This window comes from Glycine soja, chromosome 14 (assembly GCF_004193775.1).
Source record: "Glycine soja cultivar W05 chromosome 14, ASM419377v2, whole genome shotgun sequence".
In the NCBI taxonomy this organism is placed as follows: domain Eukaryota; kingdom Viridiplantae; phylum Streptophyta; class Magnoliopsida; order Fabales; family Fabaceae; genus Glycine; species Glycine soja.
In genome coordinates this window covers 3,492,622-3,516,493 of record NC_041015.1, presented here as the reverse complement: position 1 = coordinate 3,516,493, position 23,872 = coordinate 3,492,622, and the positions used below count along the sequence as shown (strand labels likewise).

The 23,872-nt window shown below is 31.4% G+C and overlaps 3 protein-coding genes and 1 long non-coding RNA gene across 4 annotated transcripts; 3 read left to right on the top strand and 1 right to left on the bottom strand.

Annotated features, from left to right (window-relative positions):
- Positions 1-769: 769 nt before the first annotated feature.
- On the bottom strand, positions 770-9,861 carry LOC114383261 (abscisic-aldehyde oxidase-like). Its single transcript, XM_028342887.1, has 10 exons — positions 9,594-9,861; positions 6,665-8,356; positions 5,863-6,122; positions 5,538-5,747; positions 5,159-5,377; positions 3,638-4,603; positions 3,072-3,167; positions 2,790-2,888; positions 2,129-2,318; positions 770-1,224 (listed from the first exon to the last, which is right to left on the bottom strand). The coding sequence occupies exons 1-10, from the start codon at positions 9,739-9,741 to the stop codon at positions 992-994; spliced, it is 4,113 nt and encodes a 1,370-aa protein (XP_028198688.1). The 5' UTR covers positions 9,742-9,861; the 3' UTR covers positions 770-991.
- Positions 9,862-13,173: 3,312 nt separating this feature from the next.
- Positions 13,174-14,180, top strand: LOC114383481. Its single transcript, XR_003660518.1, has 2 exons — positions 13,174-13,450; positions 13,803-14,180. It is a non-coding gene; the product is annotated as an uncharacterized LOC114383481 (long non-coding RNA).
- A 1,611-nt stretch (positions 14,181-15,791) lies between these two features.
- Positions 15,792-19,116, top strand: LOC114384513 (proteoglycan 4-like). Its single transcript, XM_028344207.1, has 2 exons — positions 15,792-15,990; positions 17,838-19,116. The coding sequence occupies exons 1-2, from the start codon at positions 15,867-15,869 to the stop codon at positions 18,935-18,937; spliced, it is 1,224 nt and encodes a 407-aa protein (XP_028200008.1). The 5' UTR covers positions 15,792-15,866; the 3' UTR covers positions 18,938-19,116.
- Positions 19,117-21,507: 2,391 nt separating this feature from the next.
- On the top strand, positions 21,508-23,157 carry LOC114384322 (inactive protein RESTRICTED TEV MOVEMENT 2-like). The gene is made up of 2 exons (XM_028343986.1): positions 21,508-21,685; positions 22,182-23,157. Exons 1-2 carry the CDS (start codon positions 21,580-21,582, stop codon positions 22,946-22,948), a joined length of 873 nt encoding a protein of 290 aa, XP_028199787.1. The 5' UTR covers positions 21,508-21,579; the 3' UTR covers positions 22,949-23,157.
- The last annotated feature ends 715 nt before the right edge of the window (positions 23,158-23,872 follow it).

The window sequence follows — 23,872 nt, the reverse complement described above, 5'->3', positions numbered from 1 at the left end:
AAGTTACTAAACTAAGTTTGTTCTAAACAAATTATTTAAATAAACATTTTAAGGGCCGATCGAAATGCTCTGCCGTCGTGAATTTTTACTATCACTTATTAATTACCTAGATCTTCCACAGTGTATTATTTGAGAACTGCAAGAGGTGCAGTTTAATTAAAATATCTAGCTGCAAACTTCCTAATTTAATTTGGTTAGCAAAAAATTCTCTTATAAAAATTGAATTGCTGATATGAATGAATTCAGCCGCACCAAATAAAAACCATATACCAATTTTCATAACGAGCAATTTCTTTTTTCTTAAAACGGTTTGGTTAATAATTAAAGCATGCTTATGTGGATGTTAGAGCATTCAAGTAAGATGCAAGACACTTTTAACTATTTTACTTATGCATAACTGGAGAACATAACTGTCCAGATAGTCCTTTTCCTTGCTGCAAAAACTACCTAGCTGAACCAGCTTCTGTTTCTTACTGTAAACATAAAAAATTTTAAAAAATTCCAATAGCATGATCATTATGTGAAATAAAATAAAAGAAAAACTCCACTTATTTATTTAACCAAAAGGACTGAAAATTGGATAGAATAAGATCGTTCTTCCAACTTATTTATTTACATAATAGAAGACCTAATTGATCCAAACCAAATAAACTTGTTTTTGATAGGATTGGTTTGGTTAGTGTTGTGTAAAAAAAAATTGTAAAATTCAAACCAATCCAAATCAATGAAAATTGATTGGTTTGAATTTCATTAATCAGAACCAGGCATATGCGGCATTATATTCAAATTAATATGGATCTAATACACAATCTTAGTCCATATAAAATAAGAAAATAACATAATACAGTATGAAAATTCGTCGGCAGAAGTGTTTGTATAGAATAAGATTACTTGGTACAGTATGAAAAATTGTCTTATAAAAAATATTTGTGAAAAAATTATAATTTTTCTTCTTCAGAGAGATGTGTATTAAAATACTCTTTTAAATTATTTAAGTGAGCACCATTATGTCCTTCCCCATTTTCCATTTCAAGTATCTTTCTACAATGTCCAGTCCACAGAGTTCCTTGACCACAGGCATGGTTGCAGGGACCCCCAACTGAAATGTTGAATCTTCTTCATCTTGGTTGCTCCATGAAAGAAGCTGTTTCCTTGCCTCTTTTACAGCTGCTCTTGTGGCACAGTGAATGGAGGCTGCTAGAAGTAATGGTGGCTCACCAGAAGCTGCATTGCGCCAACAAATTTAGGTTTTCAAACCGAAATAAGTAAAGCTTTCTCAATCTTATTGACAGTATAAACTGTAAAATAAAATATAGGCTGCAACATGCTACAAGTTATAATCACAATCCATGTTGGGTTTTTTTTTTTTCTAAACTGTTATGCAGATGAAATTGAATTGAGTATTACTAGTTCCATCCTTAGGCTTCATACCAAGCTGTTTATTTTTTAAAATTCCTGTTCTATAACAAGTTAGTTTATGTTGTACATGCTGTCCAAAATCATGATCAAACGGTCAATCTTGAATTGATCAATCATGAACCATGATTCATCTCCAATTTAGAAATTCATTTAATAACGAATAAAATTAGCTTGAGACGTGATATTGTCTCTATCATCATAGATTTATCTCCGTGATGCACGAGTCTCCTAAGATATAACATGTCCTTCTCAAAATAATGGGTAACAGAGTCTAGCAAGCTTTTTAAAAACCTTCTCCAATGTAAATATTTATAATAATAAAGAAGTGTTTCTAAAACCACCTTAAGACCAAATCAAAAGATAAGGTGAGACCCAATCTAAATGACCATTAATACAAATATGTTTTTTAGTATAAACACTAAATTAGTTTTAAAATATTTTTTATATTTAATTAAATAGAAATGTTAACTTTTGAAATATCAACAAAACATATAACAGTTTACACCACATACAAGGTTAACAAATATTTTCTGTCTTTATCATCGATAGATTTTGGAATTGTACTGTTGGAATAATAAACCTATGATAAATCAATGAAAGAGAATCACAAAACTTTCCTTTTCATGTATAAGTGATGTGTATTCATGAGGAAAATTTAAATAAACAAGACCAATGCGCAAACAGGTTTTTGGTAACTCCTTGATCATACCTTTTGAAGAGAGAACACGTTTCTGGTGATGCCCACTGTTGAGGATTTGAACATTAAACTGTTTAGGTATAGTGTCTATCGTTGGGATTTTGTAGTTCCAAGTGCCATCTTGCAACACCAAACCATCAAGATTTGTTTCGTATTCTTCAAGCATGAAAAATCCCAACCCCTGGACAAAAGCTCCTTCAATCTGCAGGATATATACAATTAAATTGTTGAGAAGGATAAGCATTAATTCATAGTGTAATAACTGAACAATAGTTGTACATTGTAACAGACCATAGACATTCTAGGACCTCCAACTAATATCTCAGGGTTTGTGGTTGAGTTGGTTCTTAACAAGACATTTTTAGCATAGGGAATTGGAGCCTCTTTGGTTGTTAACAAGGCTCATCAAGCTCTGATATCTTGTTTCATAACAAGATATCACACTTGGAGCCTATTTGGCAAAGTGATCTGGAGTTGACTCTTGCCTTTTCCACTTAGAATATTAAATATAATTTATAGCTTAGGAAATGGTGTGCCAGTTCTTTGTCCTTTTTTCACTCTCAGAGGGTCTTGATGTGAGAAGTTGTGTTAATTAAAACTATTTTTGGACCCAATTCTTATGTTATTCCTTGGTTAGGGCTGAGCTTGCATTGAAAATATGTAGTTAGCTTACCTGTCCTAAATCCACAGCAGGGTTTAGACTCTGTCCACAATCGTAAATAATATCTGTTTGCAAAAATCTGGTTTCGCCATTCAGAAGATCTATTTCCACCTGAGAAATCATTTCCACTATTTAGCATGGCAGTATAAGATAAGTTGGTTTAGTTACTTCAGTAACATGGCTTGTCTGAAAATATGACATAAGCACTTAACATTCAAGAGAAGTAACTACCAATTAACTTGAGAAAATACAACTTTGATTTGAGATATGCATAGAAAAAAAAAACCATCTTACCTCACTTACTGCAGCACCATAACTAAGGTAACCCATGGAATCATTACTAGGTACATAAAATGAAGATGCTGATAAGTTCACAGCTTGCATGTATGCCTGTATGTTAATAAATTGTCAGCGACATGGTAATTGAATATTTTCCTAATTAAAAAGGAGTTTATTATGATCCCATAAATTGTGAGAATGCATAAGGGCCAATGTGCCATCTTCCATACCACACACTACAAAACCTTGACAAGAAAAGCTTTAAGCGATACATCTCGTGCACAATTACGAATACTACTAATAATATACATGCATCAATGTGAATTAAAAAACACATGTTTGTAAACCTTTCAGTGGTCAGTAGTGAAATTCAATCATAAATACTCTGTCCATATGGATCATAAAGAGAGAAAACAGTTAAATTGCCACTTTGCTTCATGTTATTATGCTACTGCATGATTATGAAGAGAACTGGTTTTATCTTCTGGGAACTTCCTCCCACAATTATGAAGATAACTCTTTATGAGGAAAATTTATCAATGTTCAAAATTGAGCTCTTTTACTTTATTTATAGTAGCTACCTGGAGAATAAGGGTCTCCCATTTGATAGAGTCCATTTCCTCCTGCAGCTTTTCCTTAAGAGGCTTTAGCCTCTCTACCAAGATATTACAGCAAAGCCTAACTGCTTCGCAGCTTGACTCTGATGTAGTGCTCCCTGCAGTGAAGCCTCCTTGAGTCAAGCTCACCGTATCAGATTGCACAACCCGTACTTTATCCAAAAGACCTTCAGTTCCATCACATTGAATAGCACCCAGAGCATATGCAGCCATCTGTTTCACCTTTGTCCAAAGACCTTGACCCACTTCAATTCCTCCAACTTCAACAACGACAGACCCGTCAACAAAAATACTTACTTTTCCAGGAGTTGGTCTTAGAGTCAGTTCAATCACAGCTGGTACTCGAGAAATTCCCCTTTTCTTCCAGGTGTTAATCCTGTTGAACTTTTGCACCAATTTAGTTCTCTGGTCATAGTTTGCAGAAACAGCCAACTTACTCCATATTGAAGGCAAGGTATACTCATAAGGTTCACCATGATAGTACTCATAGAATGACTGAAGACTTTTGTATGTGTGAAGATTAACGCTTCTCACAGAATCTACATCCATTGAAAGTGTAGCTGCAACATTTTCTATAATAGCTTCAGCAATAAATGATCCCTGAACCTCCCCAGGGCCCCTCATTGCAGATCTATTAGGATGATTTGTTCTGCATACCTTTATATCAAAAGATAGTGCACCCCAGTCGTACTTTTTAAGTGCACAAACTATATGATGTGGCATAACTGCACTTATATCCACATATATCCCTGCATTGATCAATATCTGAATTTCTAGTGCAGTAATCTTACCATCATTCCTAAACCCAACACTGTAAGTTATCTTCATGGGATGCCTTCCTCCGGCTATTATCATATCTGTCTTTCGATTTAGATACATTCTAACTGGGCGCTGTAATTTCTGTGCTGCCAGTGCACATGATGTGGCAACCTGCATGATCCAATTGTTAGTATTATAGACAGTTAGACACACATGCATACATATGTAATTTTCATATATAACTTCTCTACTACTGAATCTTTTCTGCAATCTTACAGGATGGGTTAGAAAAAGGAGAAGTTAAAGCACATAATATTTTGAAGGAAGAAGGAAATAAAAAGACAGAAGTAGAAAACCAATTCTAATTCCAGGCTTGCCGCTGACAATTATATCATGCAACATATGATGGATATAGCCAAATATTGGAAAGAAGCTACTTATATGGACAATTTCAAGATGATGTGACATGACATAAGATTCTATTTATAACTCACAGGAGTAAACTTTTTTTACAGTTTCAGAAATTTGTCTAATAAGAGCGCATACTAATATGCCTAGAGAAATATGGTGATAAGAAAAAAAAAACTTTTTTTTCAGATTATCGGTGACTTCTCCAAACTACAGAAAATTTGAAGCTTCATATCTACGCTCTACATTGAAAAAAAAGTCACAGAGATGAGTAATGTATAAGATTTTCAAAATATTAAAGCATAACTAAATACTTACAGATATTGCTTTCAAGGCCTTTCCACCAAAACCACCCCCAACCCTTCTTGTTATTACACGAACATTATTTTCAGGAATTCCTAGGCATCTTGCTATAGTAGAATGCGCAAACTCAGGGCATTGGTTTGAGGAGTAAACTGTAATGCAATTGTCTTCATCTGGAACAGCAAGTGCAGTTTGTGTCTCCATATAGAAATAGTATTGAGACCCAAGTTTCAACTGCATTTAACATTGAATATGATAGATAACAATGAGTATTTGTTCAGCATAACCAATTAAACATTAATTATTCAGGAGCAAACTTAAACATTGTATCAGAAACCAAGGTTCACAAAGGTATGGAATGAGAGGAAGAGGGGAAGCAAAGTAAACAATGTACCTCAGCAGAAAGAATCTTGTGATCAGCTTCAGCCATTCCTTTTGATATATCACCAACATGTTTTGGATAAAGAAAAGGAGGAACTTCAAAAAAGCTAGATCTTTCAACAGCATCTTCAACGGATAGAATAGGTGGTTCAAGATTTTTGGTATCATAATCAACAACAGCTGAGTTTGCAGCCATATCTGCAAGTTTCTGAGTATCTGCGACCTAAAGAAGGTATTGATCGGTGACTAAAATGGTAGTATTTCACATATCAATCTCCAAAGAAATGAAAAAGAAGCTCAAACCTTATTGGATCAAAATGAGGGATATAAGAACTCACCACAAAGGCTAGTCGTTCACCAACACATCTGGCTATCTCTTCAGCAAAGAGAGGTTCAACCCCAAATATAGTCTTAGATCCAATGTTTTCCCCACCATTGGGAATGTCTTTAATTGAAATGATATCCCTCAATCCATCCAATTGCAATTCCGGTGTGAGTTTTATACTCCTAACCCTTGCTAAAGGTTTTGCACTATAAATATATGCTCCATGTAAGCAATTTGATGGTGATGGAATGTCATCCACAAACACAACCTCACCTATACATGATGATTATTCATAAATATGTACTTGTTACTGAACAAAAATTTAAACAATTAAAAATAAAAAGTTATAATTAACAGGCACCGAAACAGGATAAAATAAAACTTCTACACACAAAATCTAGTATATGGCCTGCAGTACAAAGTGGACTTGTTAGCATAGTTATCTTGACAATAGTTATAAGGTAACCAGAGACAAGATGCAAAATATGGATACACAATTCATCAACCAAGAGCATGGGGAACAAGTTTTTAATGAACATAGGGGTTTTGACTTCTGCTATGTAGCAATTGGTTATAAAATGCTACTAAATGAATATCCCAACATGGTGTGGCATGGTTGGAAGATAATCTTGTCTTTTAAACATGTGGTCAGGAGTTCAATCCCTGATCCGTGAATATGGAAAAACATCTGTTGGGAGAGGTTAGACCCTTAAATGGATCTGCGTACCTCGAGGGATTAGTACTTTCAAACAATTATAGAAATGCAAAGACAGAAGGCAGTCAATCAATCCAAAACTCAATGATATAAAACAAACCTGAAGCTTGTAGTGCAGCTCCAGATTTCATAATTGGCTCACCAACAGGATGATAGTCACAGCCTGCTTCAAGGATTTGCTTACCAGATGACAGTAAAGTTGGAACTTTGTCATGACGAACCTGCTTCTGATTCTCTTTTAACTCAAAATCCTTAGCATAAGGAAGATTAATATGTCCATTAAAATAACCATTGTTTATTGCGGAAGCGTCAAGAAGTGGGTTAAAGAACTGAAAAATAAAACCAGCTGCCAAACTTGAACGGTAAGTGGTTTTTGAGGTATCATCTTTAGGTACAATAGTGGCTGTAACCAAGATGACAGCATCGTATAGAATGCTAGCACTTAAAAGCTTTCCAGCTAAAAACTCCTCAACATTTTTTGCTCTGATTGCATGCTTACTCCCATAAGCACCAAAAGAGAACCTACAAGTGTCAATCACAGTTCCACCAGAATCCTTGCATTGAGACACCTTAACCAGGAAAGCAGCATTTAAGTAGGGAAGGGCATTTCCAAGGGGTCGAGGAGAAGCTCGGTAAGTTTCAAAAAGGAATCTACTTCTTGGTTCTGATGATTCACTTTTATTGAGTTCCAAATTAGGAATTTTAATGCTCAAAAGCACACTTTCCAAACCTAATGGCGGTCTTTCGAGAAATTCCTCCAATGTTAGCCACTCAAATTGTGTACCAGTCATTATGTGAACCATTGCATCTACAGCAAGAAGTATTGTAGCAATATCCGAGGGAAAATTATTCTTTTGTGCCATAACTAAATTTCCACCTACACTGGCTGTGGTCCGAATATATCCTGAGGCAACTTTGCTCATATGGTCAGCAATCTTTTCAAGTATCATCACATAATCTGAGAGAAAGTCACTTCTGCTCTCTTCCTTCAGTGCTTCAATAGCTTTAGATATTGGCACTGCTGCTCCAATTTCAATCCCTGTTTGATCCTTTCTGATCTTTGAAAGCTCAGAAATTCCCCTTAGATCAATGTACTTATCATAGGCTTCCTTTTCTTTGTAATATCCCATACCTGTATTACTAACAACAATTTTTATCCGGGTTCCATTACAATGGTTTAATTTCAATAAGCTCTGAAGCTCCATTAGACTAATAGGTCTGTGCCAACTGTGCTTCTCGGAAGCTAAGAACACATCTTGCTTGACTTCCTTCAAAAACAAGGGAAATCTACTATTCGTTTGATTATGGTCATATTGAGGCAACCTACTAAGCTTTGAGTCCTTGTTATCACCTTTTCTCCAGAAAGAGTTGAACCCCAAATCCTCCATATCAACATCAGCTGCAAAGCTTTTGCAGACATCAGCAATCGGTCGATACCCAGTACAGCGACAAAGATTCCCTGCAATTGCCTTTTCGGCCACAGCAACAGTTACTTTTGAGAACCCAGCAGGTGGCTCTGGACAAGTAGTCTTTTCAGCATTGACAAGAGTTCCAAAGAGGGAAACACACATTCCAGGAGTACAAAAGCCACATTGAGTGGCATGGAATCCTGCAAATCTTTTATGTATTGGGTGGAATCCTTCTTTAGAATTTCCAATGCCTTCACTAGTTGTTATTGAACAGCCATGTATGCTGCAAAGTAGTGTGAGACAAGAGCTTGCTGTAAAATCCTCAACTTGGTCAAGCACAGGATCGTATTTGGAGATTAAAACTACACAAGCGCCACAACCCCCTGAAACCAACCAACCATGTCTAAACATGAAGTACTAAGTTGAAAAAAAATAATAAAAATAGGACTACTAAATCACCTCCTTCATCTTCATGATTAGAGCATCAGTAAAATAAGATGAATTCCCCCGCCTAAATATATTGGGTGCAAATCAAATTACTCCAAGAAAAACACTTGGCAGAGTTACTCCATTCAATAATTCTCTCTCTCTCAACTATTCATTGGATTAAGAGTTTTCATTGAATAGCTCAAGTTTACAATTTCTTATAGTTTTAAAATTATTTAGTACCTATCCACACACCTTTTCAACCAACCCAGTTATTCAACATATTGAATAGAAAAATTGTAAAATAAGGAGAAGCACGACAATTTCTTGATAATTCCAGTTCCGTATAGTATCAGTACTATATATATGGATGGATAAGATACCCGATTAGATAACATTTGTATAACTATTCAAATTTATGTTCTAGGATACAGTTGCTGTTATAATTGGAATGGAGAAAGTTTTTTTTTCAATAAAAAAGCAATATTTATTAGTTATGTATCAATTTTATTTTCTTATCTCATTAAGAAAAAAAACTATTTTAGATTCAAATCTCAAAGAATAATTCATAAATTAACAGTTGCAAATTATCTAACTTAGTTAGACTCTTTTATGGTAGAAATGATATTAAAATATTTATCTGTTGGATCCCAGAAATTTAATATATACAAAAAGTTATGGAGAACATTAACACTATCAAGAGTTACTCTTTGAAGAACTTATCATATATAAATGAAAATGAAAATTATTGATATAGCTCAAGAATAATAGGAACCGGTACAGTACGTGTTTTTTTTTTGTTTGACAGAAGTACAGTACATGCTTATGATCAGCCTAATCAGTATACTGACATCAAAGTCTTCCATTGTATCTGCTTCTTAAAACGGCCAGAAAAGGTGTATTGGACAATTTAAAGTGACAGTAAGCATAAAGGCAGCACAATTAAGGGCAAAAATTGAAGCAGCATCCTACAAGGTCACTACAGATTTGAACTAATAACCCGTTTGACCTGGAACTGGAAAATCATTCCAAGACCATAAAAATTAATTCAGGATTTCACCAAGTGGAATTACCACAATTAATCTTACAGAGAAGGAAGGAGAAAGAAAATGAATCTATATCGTAAATACCAAGCTTATTGAAATAGAAAAACAAAAAAAGATAAATGGTTGAACACAAAGTTGTAGTATATACCTTCACCACAACCGAGCTTGACACTCTTGAAACGAGTGCGAGTGCGTAAGAATTGGAGCAAAGTGGTTGATGGGTCAACGTGGGAGAGCTCAAACCTCTCACCATTAACACCAAAAACCAAACTTGTTGGTGTCTTCTCCAGTTCCATAGTTCAGCTAGCAAGTGTTATTTCGATCAGCTTTGATCAGCAACAGAAGAAAACTTTAAACTCTCATAATTAATGTGTGAGAGTCAGCGTTCCTTACAGATCTTTCTTCACATCACAATATTCAATCGTTCTAGATCGACGTGGGCCCAATGTTATTTAATTTTTTTCAAAACGCATGTGGAATTGGTATCATAATTTCCAATTCATTCTGTCACTGTCATCTCAACCAGCTAATTCAACAAATACTTTATTCATTGCTTACTCTATACATGCACTTTTTCACGCACCTTTCCATGCTGCTCCATGCACTGTTAATTTTTTTTTTTTATGGAAAAATATTAATTTTATCAACTGAGAGAATCAAATTCCACAAAAAAATTTCCCTTTTCATTTCCCTTTAACCATCCAACTTTCTTTAAATCTCTAAACAAATAGGTATGGGGACTTGAATCCTCTTCCCTAAAAATCTTTCCTCCATCTCTCGAATGATAGGTGTGACTTTATCGATTTCTAACTAGTAAATGTTTTTTAATTCATTATCTCACTTTATTTCTTGTAAAAAAAAAATCTGTCTTTGACTTTTTTAGCTAGCTGCAGACTGCAGTATAGTGTGAAAGGTCCGTTATTCGTCCTATTGGAAGAGATAGAAAATGACAAAAGATGAGATAATTAAGTATAGAAAAGGTGAACTTGTGGGTTTAAGTTAATCTTAACGAAGAAAAAGGCAAAATCAAAGAGCCAGCCACAAAAGTCAACGAGAATGATAATCACTGATGGAAAGGTTGCAAAGATAAGGATGACGATAATGATTGATTAAAAATATAATTCCTTTCTTATAAAATAAGTGTCTTGGATTATTTTATATAAATTAAAATAATAATAATAAATAAATAAAAGTGAATACTGATTTTATATAATTAATCTTATTAAATAAATGAAAAAATATTATTAATATTAAATTCAAAAATTAAAGTAACATTTATTTGGGTGGGTATTGATGCAAAATAAGTGATGGGAAGGTAGGGATAATATGACTGACCATAATGATTGATTAAAAGATATTTTCTCCGTTACAAAATAAATATGTCCTTAAGTAATTTTACACATATAAAAAAATTAATAAATATAGATGAAAGAAAATAATATTAAAGTTAAATTAGTTTTTTATCATTTAATTTAGTTTTTAGATTCAATTTGGTTTTCTAGTTTTTTTTTAGTTTAGTTATCTAAATTTTAAAATAGATTCAATTTGATTTTATTATCTAAATTTGAGTCAATTGTGTAAAAAAATTACACCTCCCAATCATTTTAAACCGTTACTAAGTGATTTTTAACATAATACAAAATACACATTTTCTAATACCATCAGATTAATTTAGACAAAAGGACCAAATTAAGTCAGTTTTAAAAATTAAAGGATTAAATTGAATTTAAAAAAATAAAGGACTAAATCAAACTTAGAAATTAAATTAGAAGATAAAAAAATAATTTAATATTATATTAAAAAACTAAGTGATATTTATTAAGAATATTAGTGGAAAAGAACAATTAATGTTTATATAAAAAAATACAACATTTATTTTAAAATAAATATTTTTTTTCAAGTGTGACTCTTATTCTCTGACAGAAGGATATACCTACATTTCTAACTTTCAAAGTACTTTCTGTTGTAAAAAATGTTTAAAGTAATTTGAGTTATCAATTTTGTTTCTTACATTTATATTTATTTCTTCCTTCTAGCAAGTCATTTAATTTTTATAAGATTTAAATTCTTTTTTTTTTTATAAAAAACAATTTAGAATATCTCCTTTTCATTACTTTAATTATCTTATCCTATTGTAATATTTCTTATTCTTATTTGGTATCATACCCTATTACTCTAATGTATTTCCTATATTAAATAGAGTTAGGTTAAGATCAAGAGGATAAGATAAACTAGTATATATCTATTTATATGTATATATATATATAATACTATATTATAGAGAGAGAATAATTTTGACACAAAATAAATTATATTATTAATTAAAATATTAAAAGTTAAATAATTATTCAAATACCTGTAAAGAAAATTATTTGAATAATAATTATAATTTTAAGAATATTAAAAGCATCAATAAAATTTAATTTTGTATAATTTATTTAAATTATAAATTTTATAATTTCATAATCTATAGAAAAAATAAAAGCTTTTTTAAATGTAATATGTAATTGTAATGAAATAATAATTTTATATACCATTCATAAGAACTTATTGTCGAAGATATAAAATTATTTTATATTAATATTTGTGCATAAAAATTGATTATCTTACAATATTGTAAACATTTTGAAAAAGAATAATATACTCTTACTATTTTCATATAATAATAATAATAAATCAAATTATATTGGTGTAACATAATTATTACTTTATTCTATAACTTTCAATTAAATAATATTTCTTTAAAATTAATAATTTGATTGAAATTTCATTTCATATATATAAGATTTTATATTGATGTATTTATATAAGTTAAAATCGACTTAAAAAATATATTTTAAAATATATTAAAATAATTTCATTTTTTTGTTTAATTTTAATAAATTTGACAAAAAATAATTTTAATAATATATAAATATAATTGAAGAATTGAATGAATAAAATTATAATCTAGCTATATTAAATTATAAAAATATATAATAATTATCTATTTAATCCCTGCTGTATATATAAACTCTAGATTGTCTTTTTCATGAGATGGTTTTTCTGGACTTCTGCTACACCGAGGCACCTTAGATATGCCTTAATAAATGATAGTTTCTTTATTAACGCTTCAAATATGTACACGTGGATAAATATAAAGTCGGAAGTTGAGATGTCTAATGTAATAATTGATTGATATATATAGCATGACATGGGGATGACATAACATTGACAATATATATACAGAACCCTTAATATCCATCCTACTTAGGTATATATATGTTTGCACTTAACACTAAATATTTTTAACAAAAAAATTATTAATTCTTTTGTTTTTCAAAATTTGATTTAAAAATATTAATATAATTTATTGTTTAATTTAAAAAAGGATTAACTATATATTTAGTCTTTAAATTTTTTCAAATTTTAAATTTTAGTCTTTAAACAAAAATTAATGGATCTTAGTGTATAATATTTATCTCCCTTTGCTTTTCTAGTTCTATTGTTTAAAATCACCTTTGTGTTGAGGTGGCCTTATTTTTAATCTTCTCATAATATTTGTGGTGATTATTTTATGTATATGTTAGAAACTGCCAGAAGATGATGGGTTAAAGCGTTTAAAAAATAGATGTATGTATTTTAATTAGTCGCTGCTCAAAATCAATCAAACGATTCATTGTTGCGCAACTCCATCCTTATATAAAGCTAAAGCATATATATATACGTAAAGTTAATTAGATCGATGATGAGCACCTTAAGATTCTGATACAACCTACTTTATATTGTGGCAATGCTCCAGTCTTAAATCGTTGTTGAGCTTCTTCAATGACTAAGGCACGGGAAATGTTCCACTCTTAAATCTCTGTGTGGGTCACGATCCATCTCCATAATCAATCCCAATAAAGATAAAACCACAATTGCTAAACAAATCCCATCCCAATTCACCAAAACCCATCCCCGCAATCCCCAGCAAATTAACGAATAGGGAGCAGTTGAGGAATGAGTTGATCCAGCATCCAATTAGTAAGTGTCGTAGGAGTTTAATTTGCATCTAGTGTCTCGGGTTTAGCTATATGATGTGAGGTGACGAAATTGCTGAAAAAGCTAATCACAATCTGAGCTGTGTTGTGCGTTGTTGGTGGAGAACTTTCGAGTTATTGCAGCAATTGCTTATATATGAGGATACGGGATTTATTTGCATCATAGTAATCTAACTAGTAGACTAATTATGTTATGATTGGATTTGGATAGCCTTGGTTACTCGTAAATATTTATATATTTTGAAACACTAGTGATGTGTATTTGTATATGAGTTTTGGTACCCTTGTATCTGGCTCAATATATTTTCTTTGCTGATCGAAAAAAAGTGTCGCAGGAGAAACACCAAACGGTGGAGACACTAGAGCAACATGACATGGGGGATATGTTCGTGCACCTCAGCGGAGCATTGGAACCGAAGAAGAAGCCAGAGATGGAATGCGCTGCATCCCTCTACGAGAACCAGGAGCGTCTTGATCTCCTCCACCATTGCTACTATGGGCCACCACTTGCGACGGAGCGCAAAGCTGTTCACTTGCCACTTGGATGGTGACACATTTAATGGTTATACTTGAGCATTTGTTAGTCATTAGTCTTATATTCGAGTCTTATTGACTCTTGATTAGTCACTAATGTTATACTTGAATCTTGATTAGTCATTCATGTTATAATTGGATCTTGTTTAATTATTAGGGTTACACTTGGGGTTTTTTTAGTCTTTAATTGATTAATCATAAGTATTATATTTGAGATTTATTAGTCTTATACTTGGTCTTATTAGACCTTGGTCAATAACTAGTCTCTAAGTAATCAAAATATTGTTAATCAGTGACCAAAACAAATTCAGTCGCTATTCTTACGTATAGAGACTGAAATGAATCAGTCGCTCAGCCAATTAAAGAATCAGTCGCCAGTTTTTTTCAGGAAAACATTTTTTAAAGTATAAAAAATGTTGCAACCGAATTACCGATTACATATTTGCAGCCCAAAAAATTGGTCACAAATATAGTCACTGCTTTGGACAAATGACAAATGATGTTTTCTGGCGCTAACTCAATCGTGATTTGTCACCAACTTTTTTTATAGTTGTTCAGCATTTTTCTAGTAGTGATTTTTTAGAGTTTTGTTGAGAGCAGAAAACAACACCACCACTCCTTTTGGTGTCAAAGGAATTCGAGCCTCGGGCTCTCACTTCTGCTCGATTCCGGTGTTGCATCCAATTCTCTTGCTCTGATTTCTTGTTATCTTTCACTACATGACAAAACAAGAACAAATCCAAACGTTTTCATGGATTGAACCAGAGATTCCAGAAGATAATTGTCTTCATCTATGCATACAATGGTCATCCCTAGATGTTGTCACCCTACTATCTCCTTTCAAGACTCTTCTCATATGAGTGGATGAAGAGGACGAGATAGAGTACCCACAACACCAATAAAGAAAGCGTGGATGAAGAAGATTAGAAGAGAGAAGTTGAAAAATTTGTGATAATTTTTGTGTATTTTATGATGATCTTTAATTCCAGAAAATCATAAGATGGAGAATAGTCAATGATGAGACCAATAAGAAAGTGACACCTAAATATGAAAATCAATGTAGCCTAATTCCAAATTAAAATGTAAAACATTATAATTTAAGAGTGGAGCTCAACAACGAATTGATCATGAGTTGAGGCAAGTTGGAGGCCTCAGATATCACATATGACCCTCGATGCATTCTGCGGTAGACGATTGATAATTGTTGGTTTTATATCGATCTTTTGGAATTTTGGGATTTCATCTCACGTTTTTTTAATTTAATTTTTAACAATTTTTTTTATATTTTGAAATGATTTTTAATCCTTAGAAAACATAAAAAGGAGAGTAGCCAATGATAAAACCATGGCACCTAAGATGAAGAGGAACATATAGGTATAAGAATCAACTGAGTCAAACTCCAAAACGAAAAGTGACAGACCACTAGCTAATCTATTAAAGAACAAATATATATGAAGCTGCTGTCTTGTCCATGCAACCTTAATATATAAGGAATAATGCAAACCCTCACCAAGAACAATCTGAAGTCTTTATCTTAATTTACACGCATTAAAGAATTTGATTAAATGTATTCTTTAGAGAGAAAGAAGCTCACATTGCCTAGCATACAAGTAAAGTATTCTTTGGAGAGACAATGTGTTGTTATTTTCTCTTTCTCTAGCGTAGGACAACCGAGAAAGTCATTAACATAGTTAAGTCAATCTTTGCACGAAAAGCAAGAACTAGGTTCGATCGAAGAAAACAAGGGTAGTCATCGATGTGCATGTATATAATTAACATAGCCTTAGATTTCATTCTCCAAGAGAATAGACAAAGATAAGTAACACTGAACATAAGAGTAAAAGGAGAAACTAGCTAAGGTGCAAATGTCGGATGAAAAGACAAATGTACAACCAGCAGCAACAGCAGAAACTGTCAATGAAGATTTTCTACCACCATCTGATTGGGATCGTCAGAACGACAGTGACACCCTAATTCTAATGCTTCCAGGTTCAATTCAGTTTATGTATAGTTTATGAGGTTTTATTATAATAATTATTTATAAAGTAGACTAAATCAGTTGACACGCTAATGGAATATTTGCACAGGAAATTAATTCACTCAAATCAATCCTTTTTTTTCCTGTATAAATCTTTAGAAGAAAAACTTAAAACAGTGACAATTTTGTAATTAAAAAATAAAAAAAAATAGAAAAGAAAAAAGAAAAAAGAAGTTGATAGGTTCCAAAAGAGTTGATAGGTTCTTTTGGTTTATTTTTCTTGATATGTTCATACTTAAGAGTGTTTGTCAATTAGATTGAATTGATTTTGGAAAAAAAATATTTCTATCTAATTACTTCAATTTTATTGATTTGTAATCCAAAGGATTTAGTTTAAAATTTCAATTCATATTAAGACGATTTGGATTAGATTGATTTTCAATTTTATCCTTACTCTTATTTTTTCAAAAAAACATTAAATAAGAAATAGGATATATATATATATATATATAGATATATATATATATATATATAATAAAAATAATTTAAAATAGTAAACATTTCATTGATATGTCGGTATGTGATTATATAACTAATACTAATATATTGACTTAAATATATTTTTATTTTTTTTAAATTTGGATAATCATTTTTAGTCCTTCAAAAAAGAATTTATTTTTATTAGTTTTTCAAATTTTCAAAAAAAATTATTTTTAGTTCTTTTCATTCTTTACGTTAATGATGACATAATTTGTGATAATTTGTCATTGTTAAAAATATTTTTTAATTAATTTTTTTAAAATAATTTCTGACAACTTAAATCAGTCAAAATATATAAAAAGTCATAATAATTTTATATTTATCTTTTTTACTTTTTTCTTCTTTAAAACTAGTAAAATATAATCATAAGAGTAAGATATTTTGGCAATTTAAAATCATTAGAAATCATTTTTTAACAAATAAAAAAAATTTGAGGTTAAAAATAGTTATAAATTGTGAAACCGTACGTACATTAAATAAAAGGGGATTAGAAGTAGTTTTTCACAAATTTGAGGAATAATAAAAATAAATTATTTTTAAGGACTAAAAAATAATTACTTAAATTTAAAGAACTAAAATCATATTTAAGTCTAATATATTTATCCATCTCAATTCATCAATTCAAATAAGTAGCACAAAAATTTCTTTAACTAAATATATTTTTCATAAATAGGTATAAGTTATATGATAATTTTAAAATATATAAAAACAAATATGAGCATGATTATAAATTTATGAATAAAAATATATGCATGTGTACAAGTTCACTTTAGATTGAATTGAATCAATTTTTAAATTCAAATCTGAAATATGATCTGATCCAATAAAAAGTTTCATTTTACAATTTTTAATCAGTTTAATTTTTTATTTATTTGATTTTTTTATTTTTTTATTCACATTAAATTAGATCGATTTATGAACACTTTTATATAAATTTATATAATTATGAGAATATATAATAAGTGATGTACATAAATAATATAAAATAATTTTACATCATTATTTATAATCTTTTTTATTATAATAAGTTTGTTAACCTTTTACCATAATTATTTTACACCCAGGCATCATCGTGAAACTCTTCAACTATTAGTGCAAGAGACAATTATACCAAAATCTTTAGATTTCTCAAAATATATCATAACAAGTTTGATAATAAAAAAAAAACTTTCAATGGGTGTAACAGACAGTATAAAAAAGTGATCTAACCTAATTAAGTTACTGTATATATGCAAAGAAAAAATTGTCTTTGAAGTTAAAGCGTTAAATTAAATAATTTGTGTGCATATATATCTATCTATTTTCTTTGATATTACAGGGTTTAGGAAGGAGCAAATGAAGGTTCAAGTGACCTCGAACCGTATGCTAAGGGTGAGTGGTGGAAGAAAGATCAGTGACAACAAATTACGTCAATTTCGCAAGGAAGAACCCCTTTCTGATTATCATGACACCAAGGGGATCACTGCCAAGTTTGAAGCTGGGATGCTATATGTAAGGATTCCCAAAGTGTTCAAACCACAACCACCACCAACAACTACAACAAAACCAACACAACAAGAACCTTCAAAGCCTCAAACAACAACAACACCAACACAACAAGAGCCTCCAAAGCCACCAACACAACAAGAACCTTCAAAGCCTCAACCAGCAACAACACCACCACCAACACAACAAGAACCTCCAAAGCCACCAACACAACAAGAACCTTCAAAGCCTCAACCAACAACAACAACAACACCAACGCAACAAGAACCTCCAAAGCCTCAACTACCACCACCAACAACACAGCAAAAACCTCCAAAGCCTCAACCACCACCAACAACAACACCAACAAAACTAGAACCTCCAAAGCCTCAGCAAACAACAAAAACCGATCACAAACCACATGCTCCTCAAGTTAATGAAAAAGAGACAAAGGAGGACAAAATTAGTGAAGAATATTTCAAAACCAAGACACAAACACCAGTACCCCAGGAACCAAAGGCAGCTCATGAAGATTCTCAAAAGAAGCCACAGAAGGAGATCATGAGCAAAGCAAAAACTGAAGAAGAAAGAAAAACTACTTCTGAAACTCAAGAAATGCATGGAACTGCACAAACTACATTCAAGGAGCAAAAGGCAGATCATGATGAAGATTCTCAAAAGAAGGAGAAGGGCAATGCAGAAACAGATAGCAACGGCATTAGGGAAGCTATAACCTCTAAAGCTCAGGAAACTAGTCCTGATGGGTTGAGTAAGAGTATTATAGCCATGGTGCACAAAATCCTGGCCATGATTTCTGGTTGTGTTTCCGAGGTTAAGAAGCAAAATAAAGTGCCCCACATTTTGGTCTTCATCATTCTTGTGTTGCTGATGGGGCACTACACTAAGACTGCAATCAAGACATCTTTTGGAGGACCCCAAAACCAAGAGCTTTAATTGCTTAATTAACTTCCCCGGGTTATATTATGTGAAGAGTAATAATAAATAAATATGTTATTATTTTAAATATTTTATCAACACTTTTCATTTTCTTTTTTATCCTATCATAAATTCTATCATATTTATATTTTTTCCTTCCTCGTTAAATATTGAATAACATTATGAAAACCATTTTCCTTTTGTCAACATGCATGGTGTAAGACAAATCATTATCTGTATGTACGTGCATAAATTCATTAAAAAAATTAATGGTTAGTAGTTGTTGATTATTGATGCCTTATCCCATCTCTCTTCCTTCAACTCTTTTCTTCTTTTATTTATTTATAATTTTTTGAGGTTTTTAAATAGATCTCATTGTTACTTATCACTAATATCTACTTTTAATAATTTATTATTTTTTATAATTGATTTAATTACTCATTTTAATTTCTATAATTTTCAAACTTATCCATTGTAGTCCTTATACTTAATAAGTGGATTTTTCAGTTCCTAAAATTTAACAAGTGAATTTTTTAATCCTTAAAATTTACATTTTAATTCTCAAAAGATATCGACCGTTAAATTTTTTTTAACTCTATTAGTTAAAGAATTTTAACGACAGAGACCTTTTGGAAACTAAAATGAAAACTTCATGGGACTAAAAAATTAATAATCTCTAAAGTGACGTGTGTTGTTGAGTGTAGGTCATCCGCGAATTCAAATCGATCTAATTAAATCAATTCAAACAATTTAGATTAGACAATTTTTATATTTGGATCTAATCTAAACTAAATCAATCAAAATCGTTGAGTTTTGAATTGAGTAACAGATTCTAATATTTGAACTTGCTAATCCAATCTATTCACTTGTTACAACAAAAATGGTCATAGAACGTATATTTTGATTTTTAATTTGTTTCAAAATATTTTAATTTTTGTTAAAATTTCAATTGCATTACTCATTTCACTATTCGAGATATTGAAATTTTTAAACTTTGACATAATAGTTTTAGTTTATGGGTTTTTTGACTTTGTGGATTATATTTTAATTTTTAAATCATATTTAAAATAATGTTAATTTATGTAATGATGATAACAAATTGATAATAATATGATTTAGTCTCAGATTTTTTTTTACTATTTGACTATAGATAATAAATATAAGTAATGTATCACGATATTTTAGTTAATAAATATTTTAACTTATAAAAAATATTACATAAAGATAAAATTAAGTATATTAATCAGTTAATCCAATTCAATTCAAATTATTTATAAATGGATTAGTTTATTTTGAGTTTTTTTTTTTAAAAAAAATTGACCAAAATCAATCCATTCAAATTAGATCATGAGTATGGTTAAATTAATCCAAATCAATCCACATACACTCCTATTATTTCCCGCACACATGTTTCCTTCTCTATAAGTGTGTTGAAACTTCAACTTCTCCCATGGATAAGACATGAAGGATCTTATGCTGTTTATAAGAGCTGCATGAGCGTGAAAGGGAGGAGAACGTTGCTTGATGAGCGCCATCGATGTGAGAGAATCTGATTCCACAATGAAATGTCTATGATTTAAGCTCCAAGAACGCTGAAGTCCATGATAAATGCCCAAGTGTTTCGCATGAATATTCGTTGTGTGACCACAAGATCTGTAGAAACCTTGAATCCATTGCCCCAGTGAGTTTCGAATAATATTCACTAATATAATTTGCTGAACAACTTATTGGTGTAAATCTTTTCCATATTTATTACACCACAGCCACCAAAACCCAAAGGACCCGGATTACTGAAAGAGCTGTCATCGGTACTTAATTTGAAGAAAGGTGAGGTAGGAGAACACCACACAACCTCTTTTGCGATTCCTTTGTTTACATTTAGGGAGAAAACTTCGTGTGTAGACTTCCATAGCTACATGATTTGGTTGAGGGAGAACAAATATGTCCGATCACCATCCTGGAAAATCTTATTTTATTGAGTATTATTATTATTCTTTCTTAAAAATTTTCCTTTACGTATGAAATCAATCTTTCACTTGACGACGTACACTTAAATTATTAATAACGATTCAATTATTATCATTGTTAACAAATTAAATATACCAATTTACTAAAGGATTAACAATCACAGTTAACCAATCAACATGTTAACCAATAATGAACTTATATGTATTGTTCACACTTCACAGTGTATGTTGTCTTCTTTATAAAGTTTTAGATATAGAAATAGCATAGTATATATATGTAACTATTTCTTTCGAAGAAGTCGGTTACTTAAAATATAGTATTTTTTTAATTTTTTCAAATCTTTCTTTAACAAAAGAAGAAAAAAAATCCTTAACTTTTGTCCAACCAATATTTGTAGTCAGGAATCACGTGGAGGTTTTAGCATCGCCAAACCACAAAGTTACCTCCTCTATGAGACCAAAGCATATAATTTTTCGTGCACCAGCACCCTAATAACAGAGACACAATGTTTGCACGAAAAGAAAGTAATAAAGCAAAAAGAGAAATTAACAGGAACTAGATTTGCGTGCAAAATGCATAATAATTTCCCAGCAATGTGCATATAAAAGCACACTGCCAGAGCTTTCATTCTCCAACAACCGAGACAACAAGAGAAGCCAAAAGTAAAAGATCAACAACAACTAATAGTAACAATGGCACAGGCACAATCAGCGGCTAATTTTGATTACCAAGATTTTGATCCCTTTTTCGAATGGTCTGAAGACGAAGGAAGTGCCACGCTCATTGTAATGCTGCCAGGTAATTAACTTGTTTAATTTTACCCTATATATATATCCGTGAAACTTAGCCTATAGTAATACTCCATTTAATTATTATATAAGCAAACAACTGCCTTCTATTGTATGTGTCAACTCAGTGATCTAATTCATATTCATAAATTTTATTTTTTTGAGTAAAAGTCATTCATGAACCCTAGAATAAATTATATATATATATATATATATCATTAATTATGATTGAATAATAATTTAATAATAATGTAAAATATTTACTTTTACCCCAAGCAATGCATGCTAATTTAAACTTTAAATCATATAGTATTTTATTTTTCTAATTAAAAATGATGATACGTTCTTAAAATTATCACATTTCTCATTTCTTTCTTTCAATTACATCATAAATTTTATTATTTATTATTTATTTCTTCTTTTTTTAACTCTCTCTATAGATGTAAAATAGTATCATGTGTGTTCATCAAACATTTTTCATACATATATACTTTGAACATGAACAGGATTCACAAAGGAACAATTAAGGGTTCAAGTGACTTCAACTCCTGTGCTAAGGATCAATGGTGAACGACAGATCGTTGAGAACAAGCGGCGTCGTTTTTCTAGAGAATTCTCCATTCCCCCATATTGTGACACCAATGATGTGAGTGCTAAGTTTGAGGGTGGCGTCCTAAGCATCAAGTTTCCAAAGCTCATCACCCCTGCTGCTAGGTCTCAGCCACAGCCACAGGAAGCTCCAACAATGACTCAGAAAGAGAAAGAACCATCACAACAACAAGATCAGGTTCATAAGCAAGAGTCACTACAGAAAGAGAAAGAACCAATAACTAGTGATGAGAAAGAAGAGAACAAAACAGAAGAGTCGTCACCACAGAAAGAGAATGAGCCAATTAGTGATGATGACAAAGAAAAGGATAACAAAACAGAAGAAGTAGTTGCTGAAAAGAAGGTGAGGACTAATGGGGTGCCAGAGACAGCAAAAGAATTAGGAACAACAACAACAACCTCATCAAAACCAAAGATAACCCAGAGACTGAAAACAAGGGTTTTAGATTTCACTGTGAGTTTGAGATCAGTAGAAGACCGGGATATTGTTAAGCAAGGGTTTGGAGGTAACAAGTGTGCAAAGCTAATTAAGAGGCCAAAGATATGGATGAACATTTTTGTGGTCATCTTATTGGTTATGGTGCTGGGGTTGTATGTCAAAAATGCTGCATTCATGTTATCTCATAAGGGAGGATCAGAACTTCAGGAATTCAAGGAATTTTAATTCCCATATATGCGTAATATTCATGCATGTCAACGCATGACTGAATTCAATAAAGGAGTAAAACAGCTGGTCTGATCATTGAACAATTGGATTCAAAATAATAGACCAGTTTTCCCTATGTAATTCTTTCTTTCTTTTTGAGAAAATTTGAAAAGAAAAAAAAACACAATGATTTATTTGAATAAAGATTGTTTAAATTCTTCATCAGAGTAATCAGTGCAATTTACTGGCATAATATTAACAGATGCAAAGGATTTGAGTCCTACGACTACTTACATCTACAAACGAAAATCCATTAAATATCTCACAACAACATGCACCTACAGAGGCACAGTTAAATTAATTAGACTTGGGTTTCAAAAACAAGAATTGCTATATTGTGTGCGTGTGGTTCTAGCGATGCAAGTCAATTTCTACGATTGCAATTCATAACTGACAAATATATTCCTTTTATGTATATGTTGATCAGTGTATGTATATGTTGATGAGTGCGTTTAAAAACTGTCGGCAGCACAAGTCATTCGATACTTAAATTCTTTTATTAAAGTTTTGGTGTTTAATCCTGATTTGAACATGGAGTAGAATTGGAAATAATGAACCGATTCGGTGGGCGAGAAATTATATCTCTTAGTTATATAAAAAAAAATCTTCATTAGTGCATGGCCACGATATCAATATTTGAGTCCTTCGATATACACCAAAGAAGAAGATACAAACTTAACATGCCTTTTATAGATTTCATATGAAATTAACAATAGGTTATTCAATTAGAAAACATGTGATGAATTAAGATGCTTAAGCATAATCGAAGATGTATATATGCTTGAATATCCCTACGTACATACAAAGAGTATATAACAATATTATATATGCCTATAGAATATTAGAATAGAAGCTATTAGTTACTTTAAAGGTGATTTTTCA